The sequence below is a fragment of the Phocoena sinus genome, chromosome 16 (genome assembly GCF_008692025.1).
Source record: "Phocoena sinus isolate mPhoSin1 chromosome 16, mPhoSin1.pri, whole genome shotgun sequence".
Lineage (NCBI taxonomy): Eukaryota > Metazoa > Chordata > Mammalia > Artiodactyla > Phocoenidae > Phocoena > Phocoena sinus.
In genome coordinates, this window is record NC_045778.1 from 6565891 (window position 1) to 6591165 (window position 25275).

Here is a 25275-nt window from a genome sequence, read left to right on the forward strand (position 1 = left end):
TGACTTGCTACTAAGCTATGTCTCTACGTAACATGGTCTGATTCTAAATGGAAACCATACATCTTTGTTGGGGGGAGGTTTTGCCACATTTGTCTTAATCATCCCCACCCCTTTGTCTGATTTTAGATGCCGGGCAGAGAGATTGAACTAGAAAATGATCAACAGTCATTACAGTTTTATTCTGTGGAAAATGGAGACTGTCTATTAGTGCGATGGTAACAGCCAACTAATAAAATTCAGAGGTTAGACCGCTTATCGTGACTGGGGTTCACAGGAAATTAAGTGACTTATTGGGACAGTTCAGTCCAGAACAAATGAGGTTTTACAAGTTGCCCTAAGTGTAAAACAGCTGTATTTTTCACAGGGAAGAGACCGTTTCCAGGCTTGTATATACAGCCCTAATAAAGGCTTTGCACCTAGTAACGATTTTCAGAGTTCATTTCATAGTTCCTGACTCTTTCATTATGAGAAGATTTAGATACTAAATAGAACCTCGCTAGTCTAAGAAAATCTGAACACAGTTTAATGTCTTCATAAGACCAGTTTTAATGGAATCCTCTATTGACACTACTGGTTTAAAAGGTTGTTACTAAAATGATTTGGTTGGTCATTTTGAGAAATGTCCCTTAAACTGAAGGAAGCACATCCTCTATGTAGTACAAATGCTATGATTTCTCTTCTCAGTTGCACTGTTTTTTGAGTACTTACAAAAATTAATTACATGCTTTTCCCTACAGTTATACCTAAACTGAGAATACATTCTTCTACAGCAGCTTACTAGCATTGACTGAAATTCAGTTACATTAGGTAAACATTAGGCAGTGAAAGGAAGAAAAACAAGATGCTTTCAATGCCAAGGATTTAGAACTATCCATCCCTATGGCATTAAAACCCTGAGAGGTGTTTGATTTTACTTACATTCACAAAATTTTAGCACTTTAAAAAAACAGGAGTACTAAGCTGTGATCTTCAGGATTTATGTTAAAGGGCAAAAGGAAACTTGGGTGTAATTAGTCCACTTAATAAATGAACTTTAAAACCAAGGCCCAAAACCCAGCGTTACATTGGTTCCTTTTCAAGTTGCCCACTTCATTCAGAGATCCTCCACAAAATCTGACATGATTTCCAGAAACCCCTGACTTTGGTATCAGTGACCACTGCTCATACGTGATCACACAGCATTTCTGTGAGTTCTTTTTGGCCCTTAATTATCCTGCTTATGCTATCCAGAGCTATTCTGCAATCCAGGTTGAAATTCAAACTTCCAGTTACTACTCAAGATTTCTGAACTAGGCCAAGTTTTAACCAAAAATGATAGGTAATAAATTACTAACAGAAATGATGCACTAGGACTTGGAAACACTTTTTTCTTTTATAAACAATTTGGTATTTTTCAAATCATCTTCCAATATATAAGTAATTTTTTTCTTACACTACAGTATCTGTTGATTTTTAAAATGGAAATTTTGTGCAAACGTTAAGAAATACCACATTGGTGACCCGTGAAGGTGCCAGCCAAGAACTATCCTGAAAGACCATATAACCTGCGGCCGAACCTTGGGCTTTCCTCAGACTTCCGCTCAGATCATCCTTCGCCCACCCTGACCTTAACACTGCGAATTGACCTCATCCTCCTCTTGCTTCACATCGACAAGGATCACCGCACAACTCCTTCAGTTTCCACAGCTGTGTTAGTTCTTGCGGAGAATACTGAGGGGAAGACAGCATTCCTGTTTCACAGGTCTTCTCACACAGCCACAGGCTGTCCTGTTGAAAAACAAAACAAAAGCTGATTTGGGAGCCGTGACATACCTTGCTGGAAGACAGACAGCGTGCATACAGGAGCTTCCAGATCCCAGTGAGGCTGAAGTTATTTCAAAGACAAGTGCATGTGTGAAGCCACTCAGCTTGTGGGGCGTAGGAAAAGCACCCACCGGTGACCCTGAGGCTGTGGAATAAAGAAACAGTGCAGTGTGTGCATTAAGAGTTTGCGAAGGGAGTTCTATGAAGAGAGGGTGTGGAAACCACAAATGCAGAGTTTCGTATTTGCTACTGGAGAAGAGGTGGCCAAATAGCATTATGAACAACAGCAAGTACTGAGGGAATGGTTACAATATTCGGGGGACAATACCAAGTGCTTTATAAATATTATCCAATTTACTTCTCACAATAACCCTGTGAGGTAGGAATTATTTCCTTTTTACAAATGAGAAACAAACCAAGAGTGAAGAAACTTGCTCAAGGTCACGGTGAAGTTCATGCTGGCAGGCTGAGTAGGAAGGATCGAAATGGAGTCTTGTCAGACTCAGTCCGAGTTTTCACCCACCAGCCTACTTCCCAGCTCTGTGGACTGGCTTCTGTTTCCAGCAATATAGCAGAATACAGATCCCATTCAACTTGAGAACATAAAAAGGAGGGATATAATAAAAAATGTCTTTTTAAAGGATGGCTGAACTGGTGGCGAAGGAGAGGAAACTGGAGAGTAGAAGGGCCTGGAGTCAGCGTGTGCCTTGTACAGGCCACGCCTGGGGACAGGAGACTGACCACTCCTTCCTACAGAGCCCTGTGCCCCTGGGGGCCGAGAGCCTCCAGGGGTATTAAAGGAAACACAGAAGGCCTGTCTGTCTCTGCCCTGGCCCTGGATGGGCGGGACGGAGAGTCCCCTGAGCACCTGGCACCATAGCCCGCACTTAGGTGGGTGCAGCTGGAGTCACATTCTGCGGGGCCACCTCACTGCCAGAATCTGAAGTCAGCTGACTCTTGTGTGTTTTAAAGCTGCAAAGAATTTCTGATCCAACGTATAAAAACTCAATTCATTGTGAGTAGGAGAACTTCCATTCAAAACATCTCCTTTGGGTTTAGACTCAGACAAATACTGTGTGAGCTCTAGGCACATTACTGTGAACCAGATCAAGAGCACAGTTAGGATGCCGGAAGACCTCCGTTCACTGTGCTCCCCAAGGTTTGACAGAGAGGCCAGCCCCGCTCAGGCTTGCTTACCTGATATCTTTTAGGTCCTATGGCTGCCATCCAAATGCCCATGCTTACATCTTCACCCTACACAGGTCCCATAAAGTTTAAAATGTAAAAATTTAAATGCTATTTCATCTGTAAAGACAATGCCACACCCATTCCCATAAGTAATCTTTCTACTTCTTTGTTTTGTGATTATTCTAACATGCAATGCTGAGGATGTATTATAACACTGATACACGAAGTAAAAGCTACCTGCCATTAACATGAAGCACACACACCACAATGAAGTATGACTATACACACTAAGTAAGCAGCCAGCCCCTCTTCCCGTGGACCTTAAACTTCCAGCACTGACGGTATGAAAGACACACTGGATTTAGAACCGGGCCGAGATTCATTGATTTGCCATCTCAGAATCAGCAGAAAAACAAGCTTAGTCTTAAGCTTGCTTAGTCTTCCTTCTTATGAATATAAACCTCTACATTCCTTTAGGGACTATACCTTTAAATATAGGCTGAAAACATAACAGAAGGCTCAAAGATTTAGGAATAAAATTTAGATTTGAGGGATAGGAGTGTATCCCTAACCTTTGAGGGCTGACTCCTATCTAGAATGAATAACATGCCTTTCCCCAAGATCAGGTGGCTGTGCTTTTAATGACGGAATACTGAGTGGGATAAAACTTGTTTGGTCAGTGTACTCTTAGGTCAGAAATCCTTAATTACCTGGTAGGTCTTTAATCTCCCCGAGTTGCCAGCCAGCCAGTGGACGATGTCCCTGGAGATGACATACCCTGAGCCGCACGCAAAGGCGGGATAAGCGGGACTGGGGTACTCCAGTTCCTGCCACTTCCCGGTTCGGTCAACGGCCCAATTCAATCTGAAACTGACATGCAACATGAGTCGGCTTCTTTGTGTTGCTCTGACACGTATCCTACCACTAGTTAAGCTTGAGTCCTTAATTATCACTACAAAGGAATAAGCTGTAGAAGCAAGGAAAGAAGAATGAGAGATTATTGTTTTCGTCTAAGGACAGGAATTATTTATCTAGTGGTGTTTTATATAAAAGACAAATGTTAAATTCTCTCCAAGTTGTATTTATGGAGTTTCTGAATCATCTTGTTTAGATATATTAAAATAAATGAAAAATAAATCACCATTCCCTATTGCATTCCTAAAGACACATAGAAAATGGTTTCAGAAATGTCACAAATTTATTGTAATGTACAGCAGCGTCTAATTTGAGTAGCACTTAATATGTAGGGCACGAGGATAAAAGCCACATCATTTTCCATCCTTCATTACATTAGCCTGAGGTTTTCCATTTAAGAGTTTTTTCCCCTTTAATTGTAGATTAATAAAATATAATGACCCAGGGGCCTAAGAGGGAAATTTCCTATCTCAACCACATTTTTCTTATGATAAGTGACTTGTATATTTCATTCTAAATTAACATATGCTCATGAAATGAACACCAATGGCCTAACAATGTTTAACTTACTTTCCCCACCAAAAATTAGGCCCATCCAGATTCTTAAGGGCGATTCTATTAAATACAGCTTCCAAGTCTATGTAACAGTCGTCATCCGTCTTTAGCAACAGATCAAAGCTGGTTGTTTCCACAGTCCTGTTGGCGAAAGGGGGGATATGAAAGGGCGTCCATACGAGGAAACAGCAACACCAATGTGGTGACACTGCTAACATCTTAATGAAAACTGGCCCTGTACTGTCTGTATGCTTGGCCAGCTTTTATCCATCCAATATCGGGAGCATCTGCTCTAAGAGCATCGCTGCTGCCAGCTACAATCCTCACTTCATATTAACAAAGGGGTATAACAGAGAGGTGCCACGCCAATTTTAAAAGGTATAAAGGAAGAAGAAAGAATACTATGAAAAAAAAGATCTGGCTTAAGTAGAATATATAATCAAACAAATGCTTCTCAGGCCTTGCCCAGGTCAGGCCAGCATACCTATTAAGCATCTGAACCTTGCCCCTAGCATTCTTAATGAGAGGGCCACGCAGATGAGGGGATAGATGCCATACCCGGCCTCTCACACAGAACGCCGTCGTACAACAGAATGTGTTCCATGCTGCTACTGATAGTACACTCAGGTATTTTACAGTGTTTAAAAAGCTGAGTTATAACACTGAAGTACATTTTCCCTTGGAAACGATTTCCAGTAATTCACCTATTACAAATGACCTTCTGGAAGGCACAAGAGGGTGATTTCATCTATCTAGACATTAAAAAAATATATAATGGCAACTAGAAACAAAATTGACTCTTCGATGTCACACTGCCAATCCCTGTACCTCTTTTACCCAGAGTCTTGCGAGGGAACCAGTCAGAAGACAGAAATTTGAATTAAAGAAATCTGGAGAAAGTTTCATTAGGCCACAAAATGGTGAATTTAACAATGGGTCCACAACAAAAAGCATAACCCTACATTTCTAAAGTTCATTTCTAGTTAATAGCATAGGCCATACATAATATTTGCTAATTAGAAATAAACTTTGGTGATAAAGGACACTGAGGTCACTGATGGATCACGTGAATAAAGATGAATGAAAAATAAAGATGTCATTTACGATGTGGAGGGTAGATAGGGGGATGGGCTACTAGGAAGCAGGTCCGGACGTACAGCCTGTCAGAAGGTCACCGCACTGTTCCAGGTGCACATGATGGCCCAGAACAGTGGCAGAGAGATTACGGAGAGAGGCCAAGATCACAGAGATAACGCAAGTAGTAGAAGAGACAAAACTTAAACTGGAGGTAGTTAATTAGACCAAATTGAACTTCCACAACTGGGAGTCAGCTCCCTATAGAAAGCCCTAGAACTCAGCAGTCCTGATCTCCCACTACCTGGACCCCCATTCCCACTCCACCTCTTTACAGCCTCGCCCTTGCCTTGGCCAACCCATAACAGGAACCCCACTGGTGACCTTGAGCTAAAAGAAGGCTCTTTCTCTTACTACAGCTGTCAAACTTAATCCTGGTATTCTAGGCATACCCACATTTCCAGCTCGCATTTATATCTGACCTCTACCCACAAGATGACTCCAGAATTACACTGACTTGCCCCAGCTATGAAACTACCACCCATAAATTAAACTGTCTACCCCTCAGGACCAGGGAACTATATCCATAAAGGACTGATGATTTCCCATTCTGCTCAGGGCAAAACAGAGAAGAAAAGAAGGGACAGACTCTGGGGCTCACCGAGCAACAAGTTCCCTGATAACGTTTTAAAAAAGAAAAAGACAAAGACGTGAATATACTTTATGGGTTTGGTCTAGAGAGAGAGAGAGAAGGTTTCAGTTCTACAGTCAGGGTAGACAGTATCAGGGGGCTCACAGCAAATTATGGGACCCTGGAGTAACTTAATAATATTAACAACTACATGTATTCAATTAAGAAGAGTCACTGTTAGAGTATATTATTATTGGTGGTGTTATTATAATAAAAGTAGGAGTTACAACCAAGATCCAAGAAGTATTGGAGGGTCTGGGAAGTTAATACGGTAGACTATAAGGGTTGCTGAATTTCGTCTTATTAAAGCTTCTGGAATTAGGGCAGATAGTTCTTAAATGGGTTGGAGGAGAAAACGGAAATATAATGTGGATGTTCAGCTGAATGGAATTCAGATCAGGAACCTGGGTGTAAATGGGGGATATAGGTGGGTGGGTATGAAAATGCCTGAAGATAAGCCATTTTCAAACTCACTGATTTTCACCTAATGTTGCCTCAAGACAACTATGCCAGTAGGAACGACTCAGTGAATCAACTTTTGCCTTGTTTTTGATACATTAATAGTGTTCACATTATGGATCAGCTCATCGAAATAGTAAAGCGGCAGCATTTTAGAAGATCAGTCCTCACAAAGAACCAGGATACAACAGATCACATCCCAGGTGCACAGTGCTCTTAGGTTTGTGTGTTTTTTAAAAAATCTCAGTGATTTGATGTTGTTAAATTGTTTCTACATCAAAAGAAAAATAAAACATTACCTACCCAACATTTTTATAACCTACCACTTATAGAAGTTCAGTAATTTTGCAGGAACGTTTCGGTAAGTGTCAACAACATCCACAAACACAATATCATCATAGAGGCTGCTTTCCTCCTGCAGTAAGGCATCCTCCTCGTGGAGATTACTTATATGATCAAGAAGTCTTCGAGGGCGAGAATGAAGATTTTTTAAGAGAGCATCACCTTCTAAGAAGGAAAAGAGAGCTGAAGAAAAAGACTATTGCAAAGTTAAGACCCAGAACTTGTAACGTTATTGCATTAACCCTCCTCCCAAGGTAACCTAACAACACAGTTAGGAACTCTGAAGTAGGGAAATGGGAATGCCCACACATTGCTGGTGGGAGAATAAAGGGCTACACTCACTGTGGGGAGCAACTCAGCAATACCTAGTTAGGCTGAAGATGTGCACACTGTTTGACTCGCTGAGTCCACTTGTAGATATATCCCCAGAGACATTATTTTACACACTCACAAGGGTATTTATGGCAGCATTGTGACAGTGAAAAAATGGAACCAGCCTAAATACCCACCAATAGGAGAATGGTTAAACTGTGGTATGTTCACATAATGGAATACAGCAGTTAAAAAAATTAACCTGCACAGCCAAGACGTGGAAACGACCTAAATGTCCATCAACAGATGAATGGATAAAGATGTGGGGGGGGGGGGTGTATACACACACACACACACACACACACACACACACACACACACACACACACAGGAATATTACTCAGCCATAAAAAAGAATGAAATGCCATTTGCAGCAACATGGATGGAACTAGAGATTATCATATTAAGTAAGTCAGAAAAAGAAAGACAAATATCATATGATATCACTTATATGTGGAATCTAAAATACGACACAAATGAACTCATCTACAGAACGGAAACAGATTCACAGACACAGAACAAACAGACTTGTGGTTGCCAGGGCTGGCAGGGTGGGGAAGAGGGGATGGATTGAGAGTTTGGGATTAGCAGATGCAAACTATTATCTATAGGATGGATAAATAACAAGGTCTTACTGTAGAGCACAGGGAACTATATTCAGTATCCTGTGATGAACCATAATGGAAAGGAATGGGAAAAAGAATGTGTGTATAATATATATATATATATATATATATATATCTGAATTGGTTTGCTGTACAGTAGAAAGTAACAACATTGTAAATCAACTATATTTAAGTAAAATAAATTTTTAAAAAATTAACCTGATCTTGGATGTTAAGAGGAATGGCACTAAAAAATAATGCTGAGAAAAAGTATCTTGCCAATTGATATATACAATGTGATACCACAGGTATAAATTATAAAATACTTTAATCAAAACTGTATGTTATTAAAAGTTGTATACACATGCATGTAGTAGAAAATAGAAAAATAAGAATGGGAAGGGTACACGTGAGTTTCAGGACAGCGGTCTCCTGTCCAAGGGGAAGGGAGAGGAACGGGGTAGGAAGTGCTGGGAGGGAAGAGGCTTCAACTGTATCTATAATGCCTTATTTCTCTGAAAACAAAGGAAGCAAATATGACAAAATGCAAACATCTGTTAATTCTGAGCAACAAGTACATGGGTGTTTCTTATAGCACTATTTTTGGTTTATTTATGATATTTTATAATAAAACTTATGACCAATGTGCTTTAAAGACATTTTAATTACCACCTTACAAGCTAATGGATCGTTTGTCACATCTGTGCAGGACTGTCCTCAAATAAGGCAGCAATCCTATCACTAGCGCAGGATTTTCTCAGCTGTCTCAAATTAGAAAATTTCTGAAAACTAAACAAGTGAGTGGCTGAGGGGTCGGGGAGAGAAACCGAGACGGAATCCAGCCCTCCGCTCTGTGACTGCGAACAAGACTGGGCATAGGGGCTGAGGGCCTGTGTCTGATTTCTACCTCTGCCACTGTTGGTAAGGTAATGGATGAGTTACACGTTTCTGGGCCTCAACATTCTCATGTGTAAAAGGAGGAGCTGGGCCACGTCTGTGGTTCTCAGGATTGCTTACTGAAATACAGATTCCTAGGCCCCGAGCCTAAAGATCCAGCAGGTCTTGGGTAGAGCCCAGGAATCTGTATTTCTAACCTGTGACTTCCTGTGACTTTGATGCAGGTGGACCACAAACAACCCTTTAAAAAACAGGCCTAAATAACCTCGGGTCCCTTTCAACTTTTACATTCTCCTCTAACGTCCTTTCACTGTAAAGATAAGGATAAATATACACAATTTAACACTTGAACGAAAGTGAAAGTGTTATAAAATTGCAGCAATAGGAATGGATGGTAACAAGATACGAGCAGAAATACAGGATTTTTCATTAACAAATTGTACATGTTGGTTTATTCTGCATATATCTGAAAAACACGAGTATAAAGTAAAGTAATATATCTGTGTGCGTGTTGGGTTTTTTTTGGCTGCGATGGGTCTTTGTTGCTGCACATGGACTTTCTCTAGTTGCGGCGAGCAGGGGCTACTCTTCGTTGCAGTGCGCAGGCTTCTCACTGTGGTGGCCTCTCGTTGCAGAGCACGGGCTCTAGGCGCGTGGGCTTCAGTACCTGTGGCTCGTGGGCTGTAGAGCGCAAGCTCACTAGTTGTGGCACACGGGCTTAGTTGCTCTGCAGCATGTGGGATCTTCCCAGACCAGGGCTCGAACCCATGTCCCCTCTGCTGGCAGGCGAATTCTTAACCACTGCACCACCAGGGAAGTCCCTCTGTGTGTGTTTTAAATCTGATCATCTGTCTAGGTGCCATTTACAAGAATCATGTGGTTTATGGCCTCTCAAACTTTGGAGGCATCAAACCCATGTAGGGAGCTTATTAAAATACAGGTATCTGAGCTCCAATCCTGAAGACTTTTAGCTCTGTAGGCTTGAGGTAGGGCCCAGCAGAGATGCTAATGCCCAACAAAATCTGAGAATTTGTGTCCATGTGATTCTTCCGAACAGCACGCAGATCCTCAGGTTTCAAAAAACTATAGTCAGGTTTTCAGATATATCCAGTACATGAGAAGGAAAATCTATTCATTTTAATTCCTTTAGCCTAACACGAGTTATTTCTCTCGTTTGAAAGGAATTTTCCTCACCCAAACCTTAATCCTTTAGCCTCAGTGAGAGAAAACTTAAGACAAACAGTTGTTTAGGGTACAGTAGTTGCTCCTTGTAGAACAGTTTAGTGCCAGAAGTCTCAAGGGCCCCTCAAGTTTTTAAAGGCTCTTGATGGTACATACATGAGTTACCTGGCGAAAGAAAGGAAGTCGCAAGACATGCAGTTGGATGGTGTGTAACATCTGTACCCGGCCCCCCAGTGTGAGCTGTTTTACGAAACTGGCCTGACCTCCCGATCTGAGTCCTCCCCAGGGCTGAGCCATTAGCCCCTGTGAGCTAAGTCCATACCTTCCCTAGCAGAGTGGTCTCACAGTTTTATGAAAAATCTCTGGACTAAAATTAAGGATCCGTAAATTTTAAATCTCTATTTGTAATGGCAGGTTTGTGGGTAAAACCTGTACCTATTCCAGCCTACCCTTAGGGGTGATGTTAGAAATACTTCTATGAGGAAATACTGTATAAATAAAGATGCTAGAAATTGAAAAAAGCCCCACCCCATTCACATCTTCAGCCTACCTGTAGTGGCCTCAAACAGAGGGTCTGCCCCATCCTCAACCCTGCACTATTAAGGGAGACCCCTGAAGACCTGCCTCTCAGAATACGGCCTCTGCTTTCCCCAAGTCAGTGTGTGCCTTCAGGGAAGCTGTGTCCTAATTCTTTTATAGGAATCCATGATCTGCAGAGCTTTGAGAAGCCAGATGATGCACTACTAGGCACCTTTGTTCCGTAAGTGGTGATCAGGACAAGTGACCAAGAGCAACCGCATCAACAATAGCTTTTCTTAGAGATCACGGATACAGGAATTCATTGATGTGGATATTTCCAGGAGCATCACTCAAGAAGACAAACACAGCCACTTCTTTTTGGAGTGGTGGAGAGGGCTGCAGAGCTCTGAATACATTGAAAGCCATTGAATCAGATACTTTAAAAGGGTAAAGTATATGGTGTGTGGATTATGTAGCAATAGAGCTACTATTTTTAATGACCAAAAAAAAGAGAAAAGATTACCTTGGATATCAAAAGTATGAAGATGAGGTAGGCGAGATTCAGTATGTTTTTCAGCTTTTAACCAGTTGACTTACCCTGAATAGTATAAATAAAGCCACCTGCAACTCCCTCCACACCTTCCATGAATTCATGGGGCAAGGCACCCTCCCCAGCCTGAAAGAAACCAGAATAGAAGTGCTTGGTGTTTTATTACTAAGAGCACATTTCTTATATTTGAAAACTGATTTGGCACAATTCATAATGTGACGCCACAGCACATAAATCCATCTAAGGTGCTGATGCACTAGACTTACGCTGTCAGGATGACATCAGCATTCGAGTTTTGTCGTCTAGTCCAAGATCAGGTACACACAGTAATCTACGGATTAGTGTTCAGAATTCCAGCCTACACAGAATCACGTATTCTTGAACTTGCTACCAACACTATTACCAAGACCAATTTTCTTTTACATCCGAACTCCACCACTTAAAAAAAAATTATTACCACCTCTGATTTCGTGGAGATTGAAAATGCCCATGAGTTCAAATACACCCAAGCACATTTCAAAGTGACAGCTACCACGCAGAGACAAGCCCTCTAAGCAAACAGTTCAGCCCGAGCCGTACTGATTACTGATGCTGAAGGTGCCCACTGCACCAACAGCCAGCAACAGTCCCCTCTACCGCTAAGGTGTGGAGCATCTTGGGTTATTACGAGATTTACCTCTTTTACCTCACAGGTTACCCCAGGCCCTTACTCAAAGTGAGGGGCCTCACCTCTATGTGTTCCACCCCAACTTAACACCCTACCAGCGATCCAGCTGCTGCAGGCTGGATGGGATTGTCACAGCCACGCCTCAGCATGTTTACAGCGTTTCTTCTTGACGGGTGGTCAAGAGGGCTTACTGCCTGGGTAGTCCTCTTTGAACAGATCCTTCTAGCAGAGCTGTCCCTGTACAAAGCAATGTTTTAATAAGGCCAGTAGAGAGACAGTGTTCTGCGGTGATTGTGGGAAAATTGCCATTCAATTCAGAATATGGTTTGTAGCTGAATGTGGAGGAAATCTCTAAAGGTGAGCGCTACAGATTCCAACCTTGTATGTCTACAAAAGATTGCACACTCTTTTTTTTAACTGTACAATCTATACTGTTTTGGCTTGTTTACTTAACAGTACTTTATGTTTATTAACTTCTGTCTAAAAGGTCACAGCTTGGCTTTTATTTTGTCTTTAAACTTTTTCCGACATGATTACTTGCTGGCAAGGCAGCGAGACTTAGGAAAACTTCCAGCTCTACATGTGTTTCTTAGAATAGGCTACTAAGTTATCTGACTTTTTTTTAGGTTAGCTGAGTGTTTACACCATCACTGCCCTCCACAACCATATTCACCCCCGGAGCAGATCACTTGAGCCTTTACGTTTAAATCTAGCCCTCAATTCAGAAGTAAACTGATTTCCTTTTGTGCAACGAACTGAGCAGTATAGAATTCTGGCATGTTTTGGATATTTTTAAGTTTCATACACAGAAAAGGAGGCAAGATATTAAAGGCACTTGCTTTGAAAATAAGGAAAGAAAAAAACTATAAATCCGTAAAACACTGTGTCTTAAATAAAGGACTTTTCATAATCAAGAATGAAATCTGATACATGGCCTACAAGGCTAAGGTTGTAATTACACATGAATTTATGGGGTCTATCTGTCTAGTGTCTTTTCCCCTCACTGGACTATAAATTCCACTGTGGGCCAGTAATGGGCCTGTTTTGCCCATGACTGTGCCTGGCTCACAAGTGTGCAGTAGATGTTTTCTGAACGTGTAATAACAAACCACATGATTTTCATTTCAAATTCAAGTATTAATTTACGTGAATAAGGTTAATATTTAATGGAATGTTCTAAGCTTGTGACCTTAAATGCCAAGTGCTTTCCTAATTAGATTAGAGCATCAAGGAGAACAGTTCTGTCTGACATCAGCACATATACCACTTGTTTACTTAAAGTTCACCATTTTAAGTTTGCCTACACCTTCTTTTTCATCCTACACTTTGAGAAATTTATTCTCAAACTGTTTCAAATTTTTTAAAAATTTGGCAAATGAAAAGTAAAAGTCACAAATCCCAACATAAACGAAAGTGAATACTCAACCTTACTTTCTAATACTTTTATCTATAGTATTGTAACTGACATCATACTATCAAGGTAAGATAGTGAATATTCTGAATACTATAGAGTAAGTGAACTTAAAAGAACATTAACTTAAAAACTATGAAGAAATAAAACATCGCACTCTCTAAAATGCACTAGACTTAAGGCAAAACTATATATTTACTAAGGTTGAAGTTACAAAATCATACAACATTTGAGTTTTTCATCTTTACTGTGTGGTGCCTCAACATTTTCTAGTGTATATGTTCTAAAATACATAAGATTCATTGTTCCATATGAGTTGATGTAAAAATAAACTTAAAAACACTTTTACATATTAAAAAATGCTAAGGTGTGCTAAACAACCTTTAAAAATGAATGACTTACTGTGATGACTCTGAGAACTCCTCCCCCATCATTGACTGTCACTTTGTGGAGATTTCTTGACACAAGGCCTTGGAGGTCTTGGCTCTCCCACACGATTGTACCTTCAAAGCTCTTTTGTGGAAAGATGAACAGTGAGTCGGTTTCTTTATTGCTGTCATTTAGGTTTTAAGTAAGTTTCTAGAGAAGAGTTTATTTTTTCTAAGACACATTGGTTAAGACTTTTACTGCGCGCTAAGACGCCAATGCTAACGTTTTGGTGTATATCTTAGAGCACGTCTAAAACAATAGTTACAAAGACCTTATAGACAGTTTTACATGCTGCTGTCATTTCCCATTGCATCAAAGGCATTTCTTTATGCGACTGCTGCTGTTACAACCGCTTTTTTAAGTACTTGTAGCAATACTGCTGAGTGAATGCATCCTGATTCACTCAGACATCTCCCTACCGTTGGACATCTGGATACTACCAAATAGCTACTAAAATAATGTGAGGCGTGTTTTGGTGTAAATGTTTATTTTTCCCCAATACTTTGTTTTTTATTTAAAATAAATTCCGAGAGGTGAAATTACTGGGACAGGAATAGAGATACTTTGGATTTTGGTACACACTGCCAAACTGCTTTTCAAAAACAAATTCTACCTGTAGTGTCATTAGCAATTTATAAGAATACCAGTTGCATTGTCCTCTTCCCAGTATGGGATATTAGTAAAAGAAGTTAAGCTAATTTAGTAGATTTAAAGAAACGGTTCCTCATTTAATTGGTGTTTCTTTTGATTTCTCATGATGTTTATGAACTGTAGTCTCTTCTGGGAATTGCCTTGTCATGCTTCTTTGCCATTTAGCTACTGAGTTATATTTTTCTTATTAAGCTGTGTAAGCTTTAATAAATTAATACTGTATATTTTATATACTAAGAATGTTCTTTCAGAATTATTTTATTTATTTTTAAACATCTTTATTGGAGTATAATTGCTTTACAATGATCTGTTAGTTTCTGCTTTATAACAAAGTGAATTAGCTATACATATATATATGTATCACCCTATCTCCTCCCTCTTGCGTCTCCCTCCCACCCTCCCTATCCCACCCTCTAGGTGGACACAAAGCACCAAGCTGATCTCCCTGTGCTATGCGGCTGCTTCCCACTAGCTATCTATTCTACATTTGTTAGTATATATAAGTCCATGCCACACTCTCACTTCGTCCCAGCTTACCCTTCCCCCTCCCTGTGTCCTCAAGTCCATTCTCTATGTCCGCATCTTTATTCCTGTCCTGCCCCTAGGTCCTTCAGAACCTTTTTTTTTTTTAGATTATATATATATATATATATATATATATATATATATATATATATATATATGTTAGCATACAGTATTTGTTTTTCTCTTTCTGACTTACTTCACTCTGTATGACAGATTCTAGGTCCATCCACCTCACTACAAATAACTCAATTTTGTTTCTTTTTATGGCTGAGTAATATTCCATTATATATATGTGCCACATCTTCTTTATCCATTCACAAATAAATGGAAAGATATTCCATGATCATAGATTGGAAGAATTAAAACTTGTTAAAATGTCCATATTACACAAAGCAATCTACAGATTCAGTGCAATCCCTATCAAAATACCAATGGCATTTCTTACAGAAATAGAACAAACAATCCTAAAATTTGTATAGAATCAAAGATCCCAAATAGCCAAAGCAATCTAGAGAGAGAAGAACAAAGTGGGAAGCATCATGCTTCCTGATTTCAAACTATATTACAAAGCTACAATAATCAAAACAATATGGTGTTGGCAAAAAAACATACACATAGATCAGTGGAACAGAATAGAGCCCCGAAATAAACCCATGCATATGTGGTCAATTAATTCACAACAAAGGGGCCAAGAATATACAACAGGGAAAGGACAGTCTCTTCCACAAATGGTGTTGGGAAAACTGGACAGCCACGTGCTTAACATGAACGAAACTGGACCACTAACTTATGCCATACACAAAAATCAACTCAAATGTGTTAAAAAAAAAAAAACTTGAACATAAGACCTGACACCAGGAAACTCCTGTAAGAAAACATAGGCAGTAAGCTACTTGACATCCGTCTCGGGGTATGAGTTTTTGGATTTGATACCAAAAGCAAAGGCAACAAAAACAAAAATAAACAAGTAGTACTATAGCAAACTAAAAAGCTCTGCACAGCAGGGGAAACTATCAACAAAAGGAAAAGGCAACCTACTGAAAGGGAGAAAATATTTGCAAAATCATGTATCTGATAAAGAGTTAATATCCAAAATATATAAAGAACTCAAACAACTCAATAACAAAAAGCCAAAGAAGCCAGTTTTAAAAAATGGGCAGAGTATCTGAATAGACATTTCCCTAAAGAAGACATACGGGTGGTGAACAGGTACATGCAAAGATGCTCAACATCACTAATCATAAGGGAAATGCAAATCAAAACCACAATGAGATATCGCCTCATATATGTTAGAACAGCTAGTACTGAAAAGAAGAAATAAGCGTTGGCAAGGATGTGTAGAAAACGGAACACTTGTGCACTGTTGATGAGCATGTAAACTGAGGCAGCCACTACAGAAAAACGTTTGGAGGTTCCTCAAAAAATTAAAAATAGAACTAGCATATGATCCAGCAATTCCACTTCTGGGTACTCATCCAAAGGAAATGAAAACACTAACTCAAAATGATATATGCACCCCCATGCTCCCTGCAGCATTATTTACAAGAGCCAAGACATGTAAGCAACCTAAGTGTTCGTCAATGAATGAATGGATAAAGAAAATATGGTATCTATATAATGGAATATTACTAGCCATTAAAAAGAATGAAATCTTGCCATTTGTGACAACACGAATGAACCCCAAGGGCATTACACTAAGTGAAATAAGTCAGACAGAAAAAGACAAATACCATAAGGATCTCACTTATCTAAAATAAACAAAAAGAACTGAATTCATAGATACAGAGAACAGATGGGTGGTTGCTAGAGGTGGGTGGTGGGAGGTGGCTAAAACGAGTGAAGGTGATCGAAAGGTGCAAACTTCTGCTTACAAAAAAATAAGTCTTGGGGATGTAATGTACAGCCTGGTGACTGTAGTTAATAATACTGTATTGTATATTTGAAAGTTGCTAAGAGAGTAGATTTTTCTTTTTTAATAAATTTATTTATTTATATATATATTTTTGGCTGCATTGGGTCTTCATTGCTGCACGCGGGCTTTCTCTAGTTGTGGCGAGCTGGGGCTACTCTTGCAGTGTACAGGCTTCTCACTGCAGTGGCTTCTCTTGTTGCGGAGCATGGGCTCTAGGCTCGCGGACTTCAGTAGTTGTGGCACGTGGGCTTCAGTAGTTGTGGCACGTAGGATCAGTAGTTGTGGCTCGCGGGCTCAGCTGCTCCGCGGCATGTGGGATCTTCCCGGACCAGGGCTCGAACCCATGTCCCTGCACTGGCAGGCGGATTCTTAACCACTGCGCCATCAGGGAAGCCCCTAAGAGAGTAGATCTTAAAAGTTCTCATCATAAGAAAAATTTGTAACTATGTCTGGTGATGGATATTAACTAGACTTGTGTTGATCATTTTGCAACAAATACATATATTGAATCATTTTATTGTATACCTGAAGCTAATATAATGTTGTATGTCAATTATATCTCAATTAAATAAATAAATAAATTTAAAGAGACTGCCCTCTGAGTTGAACTAATTAAATTCTTCAAGTAAAAGAAACAATGTTTCCAATAACTGGGAAGAGCTCTAAGGTTGAAGCTTAATTAGTAAAATCAATACCTTAAAACACTATAGGAAAGCTGGTCTAAGAGAGAATTTTGGCAACAAGTAGCAATGTCTAAGGGTAGACAGAATAATTGGAAGATATAAAGCACTCTGGTCACATCCTACCTGGATGAGGCAGCTCTCAAAAACACCCACCACCTCCCACTGCTGTAATCAAATTCAATGCCCGAACCAAGTACAGTTCAGATTGTTTTTTAGGTGCCTTGACATATCAGGAAGGAGGTTCCTAGCTGGTGGCCACAAGAATTCAAACCACTCTAATGAGCTAACACCCATCGAACATGAATCAATAGACATTCTGGTTTATACATTCCGCAAGGTCAGCATTAGGACCCAAAAGCTAAGTCCTAGACCCTCGACTGTGTGAGGCTGCTTTGGGTTAATCATGTGTCTTTCTCCTGGCAACAACGACCTCTTCCCCTTGGGATACTTTACTTTCTTCTAAAACTTTAATAGTGATAAAGTTTGGAAGGCCTGATGCCAAATAAGTTTCAGAGAAAGAAATGATAGGACTTAGTGAGTGCTTGGATATGAGAATTGAGGATTAAAGCCCACGATTCTGGTTTGGGTGCCTGAGAAAAAGGAGCTACTATGACCCAAGACTGAAAATACAGGAGGAGATGAGAATGGGTGGGCTGGAGATGCTATCACCATAGAACGCCCAGAGGACATTCCAAGTGGAGGAGTTCAGTAGGTGGCTGAAGTGTGTATGGAGTTCATAAGAAATCTGGGCTGCAGTAAACAGGTGGTGATAGATGAAACTGTCTAGGAAGAATGAGTAAAATAAACAGAAGGCTGGGTATCACATCCTAATGATTAACGTTTAAGGGGAAAACGAAAGAGGAGATAATGAAGTTATGTACTGGGAAGAAGGACTGGGCCAGATTAAGCTGAACCAGAAGAATGCATATCATATAAGCTAAGAGAAAACTGCAGTCAGCTAGGGTAAGGACTCCAGGTAAGTGTCCCCTGGAGGTGGCAGTTAGGTCACTGGGAATCTTTGCAATTATAGTTCCAAATGAACCATACCAAAGTAAAAGCTATAGTGACCTCAGAAAAGCTTCACCTTGAAACTACAAATCTGGCAGATATGATGACAAATCAAGTAATCCTCTGTCCAGTCCAGTCAACTGACCCTTGGCACCTGACTCTGCCCGGCACCCAACTCCATTTTGTTTGACTGGGTTGTGATATAACATCAACAATGTTGACTAAACTGAGTAATTACTAGAAAAACCCATTGGCCCAAAAAGTGATCCTGCTTTTTTTTTATTCACTCAACTGATAACCAGTTGTTTTTGTTATGAGAGGAGGGAGGGGTTCTACCTTCTCCACCTCCCCTGTAGCTGCTCCATGGCACAGTTAAATTTCTATTCCCCACTTCTCTCACATGCCTACTTTCTACTCTCATACAAAGTAATCACAAAGCTAGGAATCTCTGCAGATGCGAAACAGCTTCTTTATGGCAATTCCCTGCTAAAATCATAAAACCAAAGGAAAAGGTAGGAAAGAACAGCACGGTATAGGTTAGAAAAATGAGCTCTCATAAGTCCTCTCACCCATAACGTAAGTGAGCTATGTGCAACCTATGCTGTCCATTCTTCTGTGTCCTATTTCTAACTCGTCATCCAAACCAACAGAGTAGCTTAAACATACACAGTACTTTTGTACCTGTAACTGTTAACGATTTCTTGTAGATTGGAGAAATGACTACCTCTAAAGAATTTCAACTTTCATAAAAAATAAGTATATAAGCACCCATGATACTAACAATACTGTCTCTAGTGACTCGAGTTGAATGAAAATATATTGAAATTAGTTTCAGGTTTCAGGTGCACTAAGAGAAATATGAAATTAGAGAAATAAATATTTTAAAAGAAACACACAGCAGTCTCCATTTAAATTTGTGACCCCCCAGTGAGATTTATGCTTTAGTGAGTCACACGACGAAAACAGTGCAAGAGCCCTGCTTAGCTGACAAGCCATACTGCTGACGTTACTCTAGCCGACTGTGAAGTGTGGAAGGAATAAGATGATGAACAAATCAACCACTTCTCCCTCGCAACTGGGATCAACGATCTGTTCTTCTTCGGGCATACTCTGCTGATGATAGGCAGGCAGGCAAACCCATTCATCACTATCATGTTTTCTGTGCAAATAAGCCCAAATAGGCTTGAGGCAGCAAAAATGAGTATCTATATAAAATTAAACAGGTTTTCAACAAAAATAGGATTTTGTGTAAAAGGAAAGAATATGTTATCTTTAAAAGTTTTTTTCTTTTAATAAAAGCTAATATATATTTATTTCAGAACATTTAGAAAATAAATACACAGAGAGAAGAAAATAAAAATCATCCATAATCCTACTCCCCCAGATGCAGACACTATTAAATAACTGCGTGTTTATAGAAGGAAAAAACGTTATTCAGATGTAATGAAAAACCAAAAGCTAGTTTAGCTTAAAGCGTCAAGGGAAATAAAGATCACAAGGCTTTAGCCAGTAGAAGTCTTAATAACTAAAACGGCCACTACCTGACTTGGCTGAGTCCTTCCCGTCCTGAGTACCTACTGCCATATATACCATCCTGAACACTGGCAAGGAAGGCAGCTCCTTGCCCCAACCTAATTTTTATTCTGAAAAGCTTCAAACCTACAGAAGTTGAAATTACCACCCAAATCCCCTAGACTCACCAACTGTTAACATTTGGCAACATGTGCCTTTTTTTTTTTTTTTTTTTTTTTTTAACTTTTTGGCCGCGCCGCACAACAGGCGGGATCTTAGATCCCTGACCAGGGATCAATCATGCACCCCCTGCAGTGGAAGCGTGGCGCCTTAACCACTGGAGCGCCAGGGAAGTCCCTGGCCACATGTGCTTTATCTCTGTCTCTAGACACACATTCTTTTCTGTTGTTCTTTGTTGTTCAATCACTTGAAAGTAAAATACATTTCACCTTGACTTCAGCATGTATTTCCTAAGGACAAGGACATTCTAAGGGAAAGTAATGTTTTTTTGTGGACTCATCAAACACTGTGATTCTTTCTACGAGGCTGACCAAGATAATGGAGCAGGCCCCATAAGACTGTGATTAGCCTGAAGTTAATATTACAGCATATCTTCTTTCTCCTTGCCCCACACTGTGACTCCTTCCTCTTGGAGTTTCTCTACCTGCGCACCGCTGACATCTGGGGCCAGATAATTCTCTGCTGTGGGGACGTGTCCTGTACGATGTGCGATGTTCGAAACATCCCTGGCCTCTGCCCACAAGATGCCAGCGCTGCTCCACACAGGGTTGTCTCCAGACACTGCTAAGTGTCCCCTAGGGCCAAACAGCCCGGGGGGAGAGACACCGCTTTTGAAGAACCACAAGTCCAGAGGAGGACCAGCAGTGAAGAAGCCAGCGCACATTTCTTTACCGAATGCTCACCATGTGGCGGCATGTTTTAAACATTCTCCATCTAGGAAATCATTTATGCCCTAGCGTAACCCTCTGAACTGGGTGCCTCTGACAAAGGAGGGAAGAGACGCAGTGAGGCGAAGGAGCTTGCTCCAGGTCACAGAGCCACCGAGTGGCAGCGAGGGACTCAACCTCACCCACAGGCGGCTGCTCAGGCACCTGCACCCGAACGTGCCGCCCACGTTGCCTTCCAGGCGCGGCAGCCTTTCCTTTCCTATTCGTGCCAACCCGCGTGAGTGGTCTGTGAAAATCAATCCTCCAGCAGGCTCCAGACCTTTCTGGAGAGCACCTAACGCGGCGCTCGTGCTCCTGGTCCCCTCAGAGTCACACTCCTCTCCCCTGGGAATCGCAGAGTCTGAGTGAGGTTCTGCCCATGCTGGTTCTGAGCAGAAAGGCAGGACTCGCTTCAATCCTAAAGGAGCGGACCAATCAGTGCAGGAAATCTGCTTACAGCTGTGCCTGGGACACAGCAAGCTAAGCAGAATATCAGTGCTGGCTCTTCTATCCTCACTTGGACATAAACTGCTTTAAGGGCAGGGATCTTTGTACTACGTCTCAAATAGCCCCCATGCTTGGCATATACTAAGTTCTCAATAAATATTTTCTGAGTCAATGAGTAAATAAACCAAAGAGTAGCTTCCTTCAAAAACTGAGATCCAACACTTGGCCAATACTACTTAGTTGAACCACTACTTTTAATTAAGAGTAAGATATACCTTTGATGGTACATACTTCACTTAACAAGGAAGAAAGTTCATATATGGAATTTTAAAAAGTCATATATATAGGTAAATAGGCATTCTCATATAATGTTGATGATTATTCAAATTGATACAAACTGCTAAACTGTCCTCCAGAAAGAAATTATCTGCCTCAAAAATGTGCAGAAATTTGAACCAACAATTCATCCTAAGAAAATAACCAGTTATGTACACAAAACAGAGTGTAAGGATGTTCACTACAGTCTTTTTTATAACACTGAGAAACTGGAAAATTTTTTCCAGTATGTTTTAGTTTTGCTTTTCTGTAAAATGCTTTTAAACAGAGGTACCCATAGGTGAAACAAAGGAGCTCCCTTTAACAGTCACAGAATTAACATGCAAAGTTTAACTACCTGTACTCGACTCCAAAGATACACAGCACCTTATAAAATGTGTGACTTTGCTGTTGCATAAATGTGAACAGCAACCCACACGCCTGGTGGTAGAAAGATGTTTCCTGGTTAGCCAGCAGGGCTGGTCAATCATCCAGCTTCCACATCTTAATTCAGCGTTCATGTCACTGGGGGAACTTGTCAACTAGAGCTCATCTAAAGTGACCGCCAGAGATGACAGGGAAACTGACCCCTACACTGTGGTTCCAAAGCATGCTGTTCAGAAATGTACTCAGACAAGACTGCAATAGCCTGGAAAGGCTGAGGCTGATGGATGAACAATGTGTTCATGTCCAGCTGTGTAATACACAGTGTAATACAAATACATTTGGGCTTAACTCCAGGGCTGATGAGGGCACCTGGCAGCTGAGGTGGTCCCTACCTAAGAGTTATGTTTTCAAACATCTTCCACTACTTGGAGAAGTTTTATTTATCTTGGAAATGTGACAGATCTCTTTGCCATTATCCTGTCTGCACTTCCCTCCTCCCCCCCTATTCTTTAGATAAGCAAACTATTTGACTTACTCAAATGGTACCTGTGCCTGGTCTTTCTATCAACCACACCTATTACTATCCTTTGTCACTAGAGCACTCATGCAGTCCTCTACTCCACTAAATAAACCATGGTAACATGCAATGCTTTTCAAAGTGAGGTTTGGAACCTTTGGGGTATGATGTAGCTCTCTGGAGGGAGGAATGCAGAGTGCTACAGCTTAGTACATCCCCGCTGGTAGCCTCATCCACCACTCTGGAGAGTTGTCCTAGCAGGAGAATATGCAGTGTCTGCCTCTGGAAGCACATCCTCAGGCCGACAGCAGCCTGCACTGGGACCAGAGTCTCTTTACTACAGCCTGTACCTCTGGTAAGATGAACTGCTCCACAGGCTTGTACCACAGCTTGTTCACCTGCACCCCACAGCTCGGAGGACTGAAGCGAGCAATGAAGAGGGCCTCCTACAGATCGGGGAGAAAAAGACAAGAAGAAATACCCTATGTCAGACACGGCACATGCAGCAAGTTTTCAAGTTACATGTTGGTCAGCTAAATTCTCAGTGGCCCCGACCACAGTCACTAACATTGTTCCACTGCGGTTTGGGCATCATTCGGGTTTTCTAGTGCAATCATGGTTATTAAATAAAGCTACTGAAGATAACCAAAGTTGTCATGAAGTTCTAAAACACTAAATATAATCCAGATAACCTTAAAAAAAAAAAAAGACACCTTGAAATGAGGAGCATTAGGGAAAGTGTAAGGTGTTAAATTAAGCCGACTTATTAGGTTTAGCCGCAAAGGGTTAAGAATAAACGGAAAGATCAGAGATTTCTACATAGAACAAAGGTACTCAGGAATCCCCCTTCAAAAAGAACCTTTAGAAGAACAAACAAAAACAAAAAAGGGAACATAAAAGAGAACTGATCCTCATTATGTCTATTGTTTGCTTTGGGCCCTTACTTCTTGTTTTGGGCAAGAACACTTCCTTGTTCTCACACCTATTCTAGACACCGATTTGCCACAGGGGACGCTGCTGTTAAAGCCACCAAGACCATGCAGAAGTTCAGAATGAAGGGGGTTAATGAGTTAGCGTAGTTCTTTCATTAACATCAGCTCTTGGCAACACTAGGGTAATATTTTTTTTACATCGTGACTCCCTGTGAACCCATTATGATCCACCTGGGATTAGGCCTTCCTTGAGGACAAAGATTAACCTCTCCTTGGGTAAAAACATGGCAACTAAAAGTGAAATCAACATGACCAAAATACTGTACATCTGAACCAAACTACTTGAGTGACAACTCAAACATTATGAATAGTTTTAAAAAAGACTATATATACTAAGAAAATTAAGTATCGAAAAACATTCAAGACTGATCCTAATTTCTAGATAAGGTTGACAGTGGAATTCAGAGTACTGCTATTCCAGTTACCTATTTGAGCTTCGATATCAATGAAACCTTTAACCACAATAATATATGAACTCCTATACTTGAGTAACATGACAAAGCTTTTCTCACTGGAATCATAATGGCTGGAATCATCACTAAGATTTGTTCCCTCTCTTATATTTATATTTATGTAATTAAGCACATTTACAAACTACATAAATTCTTCAGAGGACAAAGGACTAGGATAAACTGCAAACAAGAAATTTAACCTTCATTTGTGTGTTTATTGCCGACTGTAACATTGTACCCTGTTAGTAACAACCAACATTAACAATAATACAGGGGGACTTCCCTGTGGTCCAGTGGTTAAGAATCCAACTTGTAATGCAGGGGACGCCGGTTCAACCTCTGGTCGGGGAACTAAGATCCCATATGCCATGGGGCAACTAAGCCTGCGTGGCGCAACTACTGAGCCCGTGCGCCACAAGTAGACAGCCTGTGCACCACAACTACAGAGCCCATGTGCCCTGGAGCCTGTTCACAACTACAGAGCCCACACACCCTGGAGCCCGCACACTGCAACTACTGAGCCCACAGGCTCTGGAACCAGCATGCCACAACAAAGAGCCCGCATGCCACAACAAAGAGCCCGCATGCCGCAACAAAGAGCCCACATGCCGCAACTAAGACCCCGTGTGCCACAACTAAGACCCGACACAGCCAAGAAATAAATAAATATAAAAACATTTTAAAAGACGCCTAAAAAAAACGAACAGAGTTCTGCTTCCAGTGATATCAAGACCAATTCTCCTATAGATAACAATTATGAACAGTAGACAAAACATTTAAAAAAAAGAAAGAGCTGAAGGCACTGGAATGCACACAAAGCCGGCAGAAACTGGAGGAAAAGCAATACCAAGGAGATGAGAAAGACACTGGGTGTGCTTCCCCCACTTTTTGTTTTTTAATGGCTCTTTGTCTGAGGCATACCTCAGGGGGCAACTAAAATTCTGAAATAAAAACTGCAGTCTTTCTGTTTGCAAATCAGAAGGCAGGGTGGAGACAAACACATCAGCTAACAAGTGAGGAAGAAAACCCCAGAAAGGAAAGGGTCACAGACAGAATCCTCAGTTCTTCACATAAATTCTGTCCTAATCTGTGGCTGACTCACGAAGTACATATTCAAAGCAGAATCCAAGCAGCCCATCTACGTCCAAAAGAATAGAGATTTCAGCTGCTGCTCACTACAAGGAAGACAGCGTTTAGAGTCTGTGCCCAGCTAATTTAACTGACTGCTAAAAGAAACAAACAAAAAATCAATACTCCTCAAAGAATAT

At 40.7% G+C, this 25275-nt stretch overlaps 2 protein-coding genes across 14 annotated transcripts in view; one reads left to right on the top strand and one right to left on the bottom strand.

Moving 5' to 3' along the window:
- Window positions 1–7001, top strand: part of TBCE (tubulin folding cofactor E) — a 114807-nt gene extending 107806 nt beyond the window's left edge. For 4 of the 6 annotated variants that reach the window (XM_032608066.1, XM_032608070.1, XM_032608067.1 and 1 more), the window contains one exon: window positions 127–4857. In XM_032608066.1, the coding sequence (XP_032463957.1) occupies window positions 127–219 (93 nt within the window). In that variant the 3' untranslated portion in view covers window positions 220–4857. Of the gene's footprint in view, window positions 1–126; window positions 4858–6790 lie in introns of those variants that run through there. The other 2 variants (XM_032608069.1, XM_032608068.1) reach the window with 2 other exon arrangements.
- The window catches only part of B3GALNT2 (beta-1,3-N-acetylgalactosaminyltransferase 2), a 57503-nt gene that overhangs the window by 484 nt on the left and 31744 nt on the right, over window positions 1–25275 (bottom strand). For 2 of the 8 annotated variants that reach the window (XM_032608072.1, XM_032608073.1), the window contains exons 5-12: window positions 22914–23009; window positions 13633–13743; window positions 11200–11278; window positions 7009–7192; window positions 4477–4602; window positions 3702–3861; window positions 3001–3057; window positions 1607–1767 (exon numbers count right to left, since the gene is read on the bottom strand). In XM_032608072.1, the coding sequence (XP_032463963.1) occupies window positions 1627–1767; window positions 3001–3057; window positions 3702–3861; window positions 4477–4602; window positions 7009–7192; window positions 11200–11278; window positions 13633–13743; window positions 22914–23009 (954 nt within the window). In that variant the 3' untranslated portion in view covers window positions 1607–1626. Of the gene's footprint in view, window positions 1–1606; window positions 1768–3000; window positions 3058–3701; window positions 3959–4476; window positions 4603–7008; window positions 7193–8095; window positions 10249–11199; window positions 11279–13632; window positions 13744–22913; window positions 23010–25275 lie in introns of those variants that run through there. The other 6 variants (XM_032608076.1, XM_032608074.1, XR_004346172.1 and 3 more) reach the window with 5 other exon arrangements.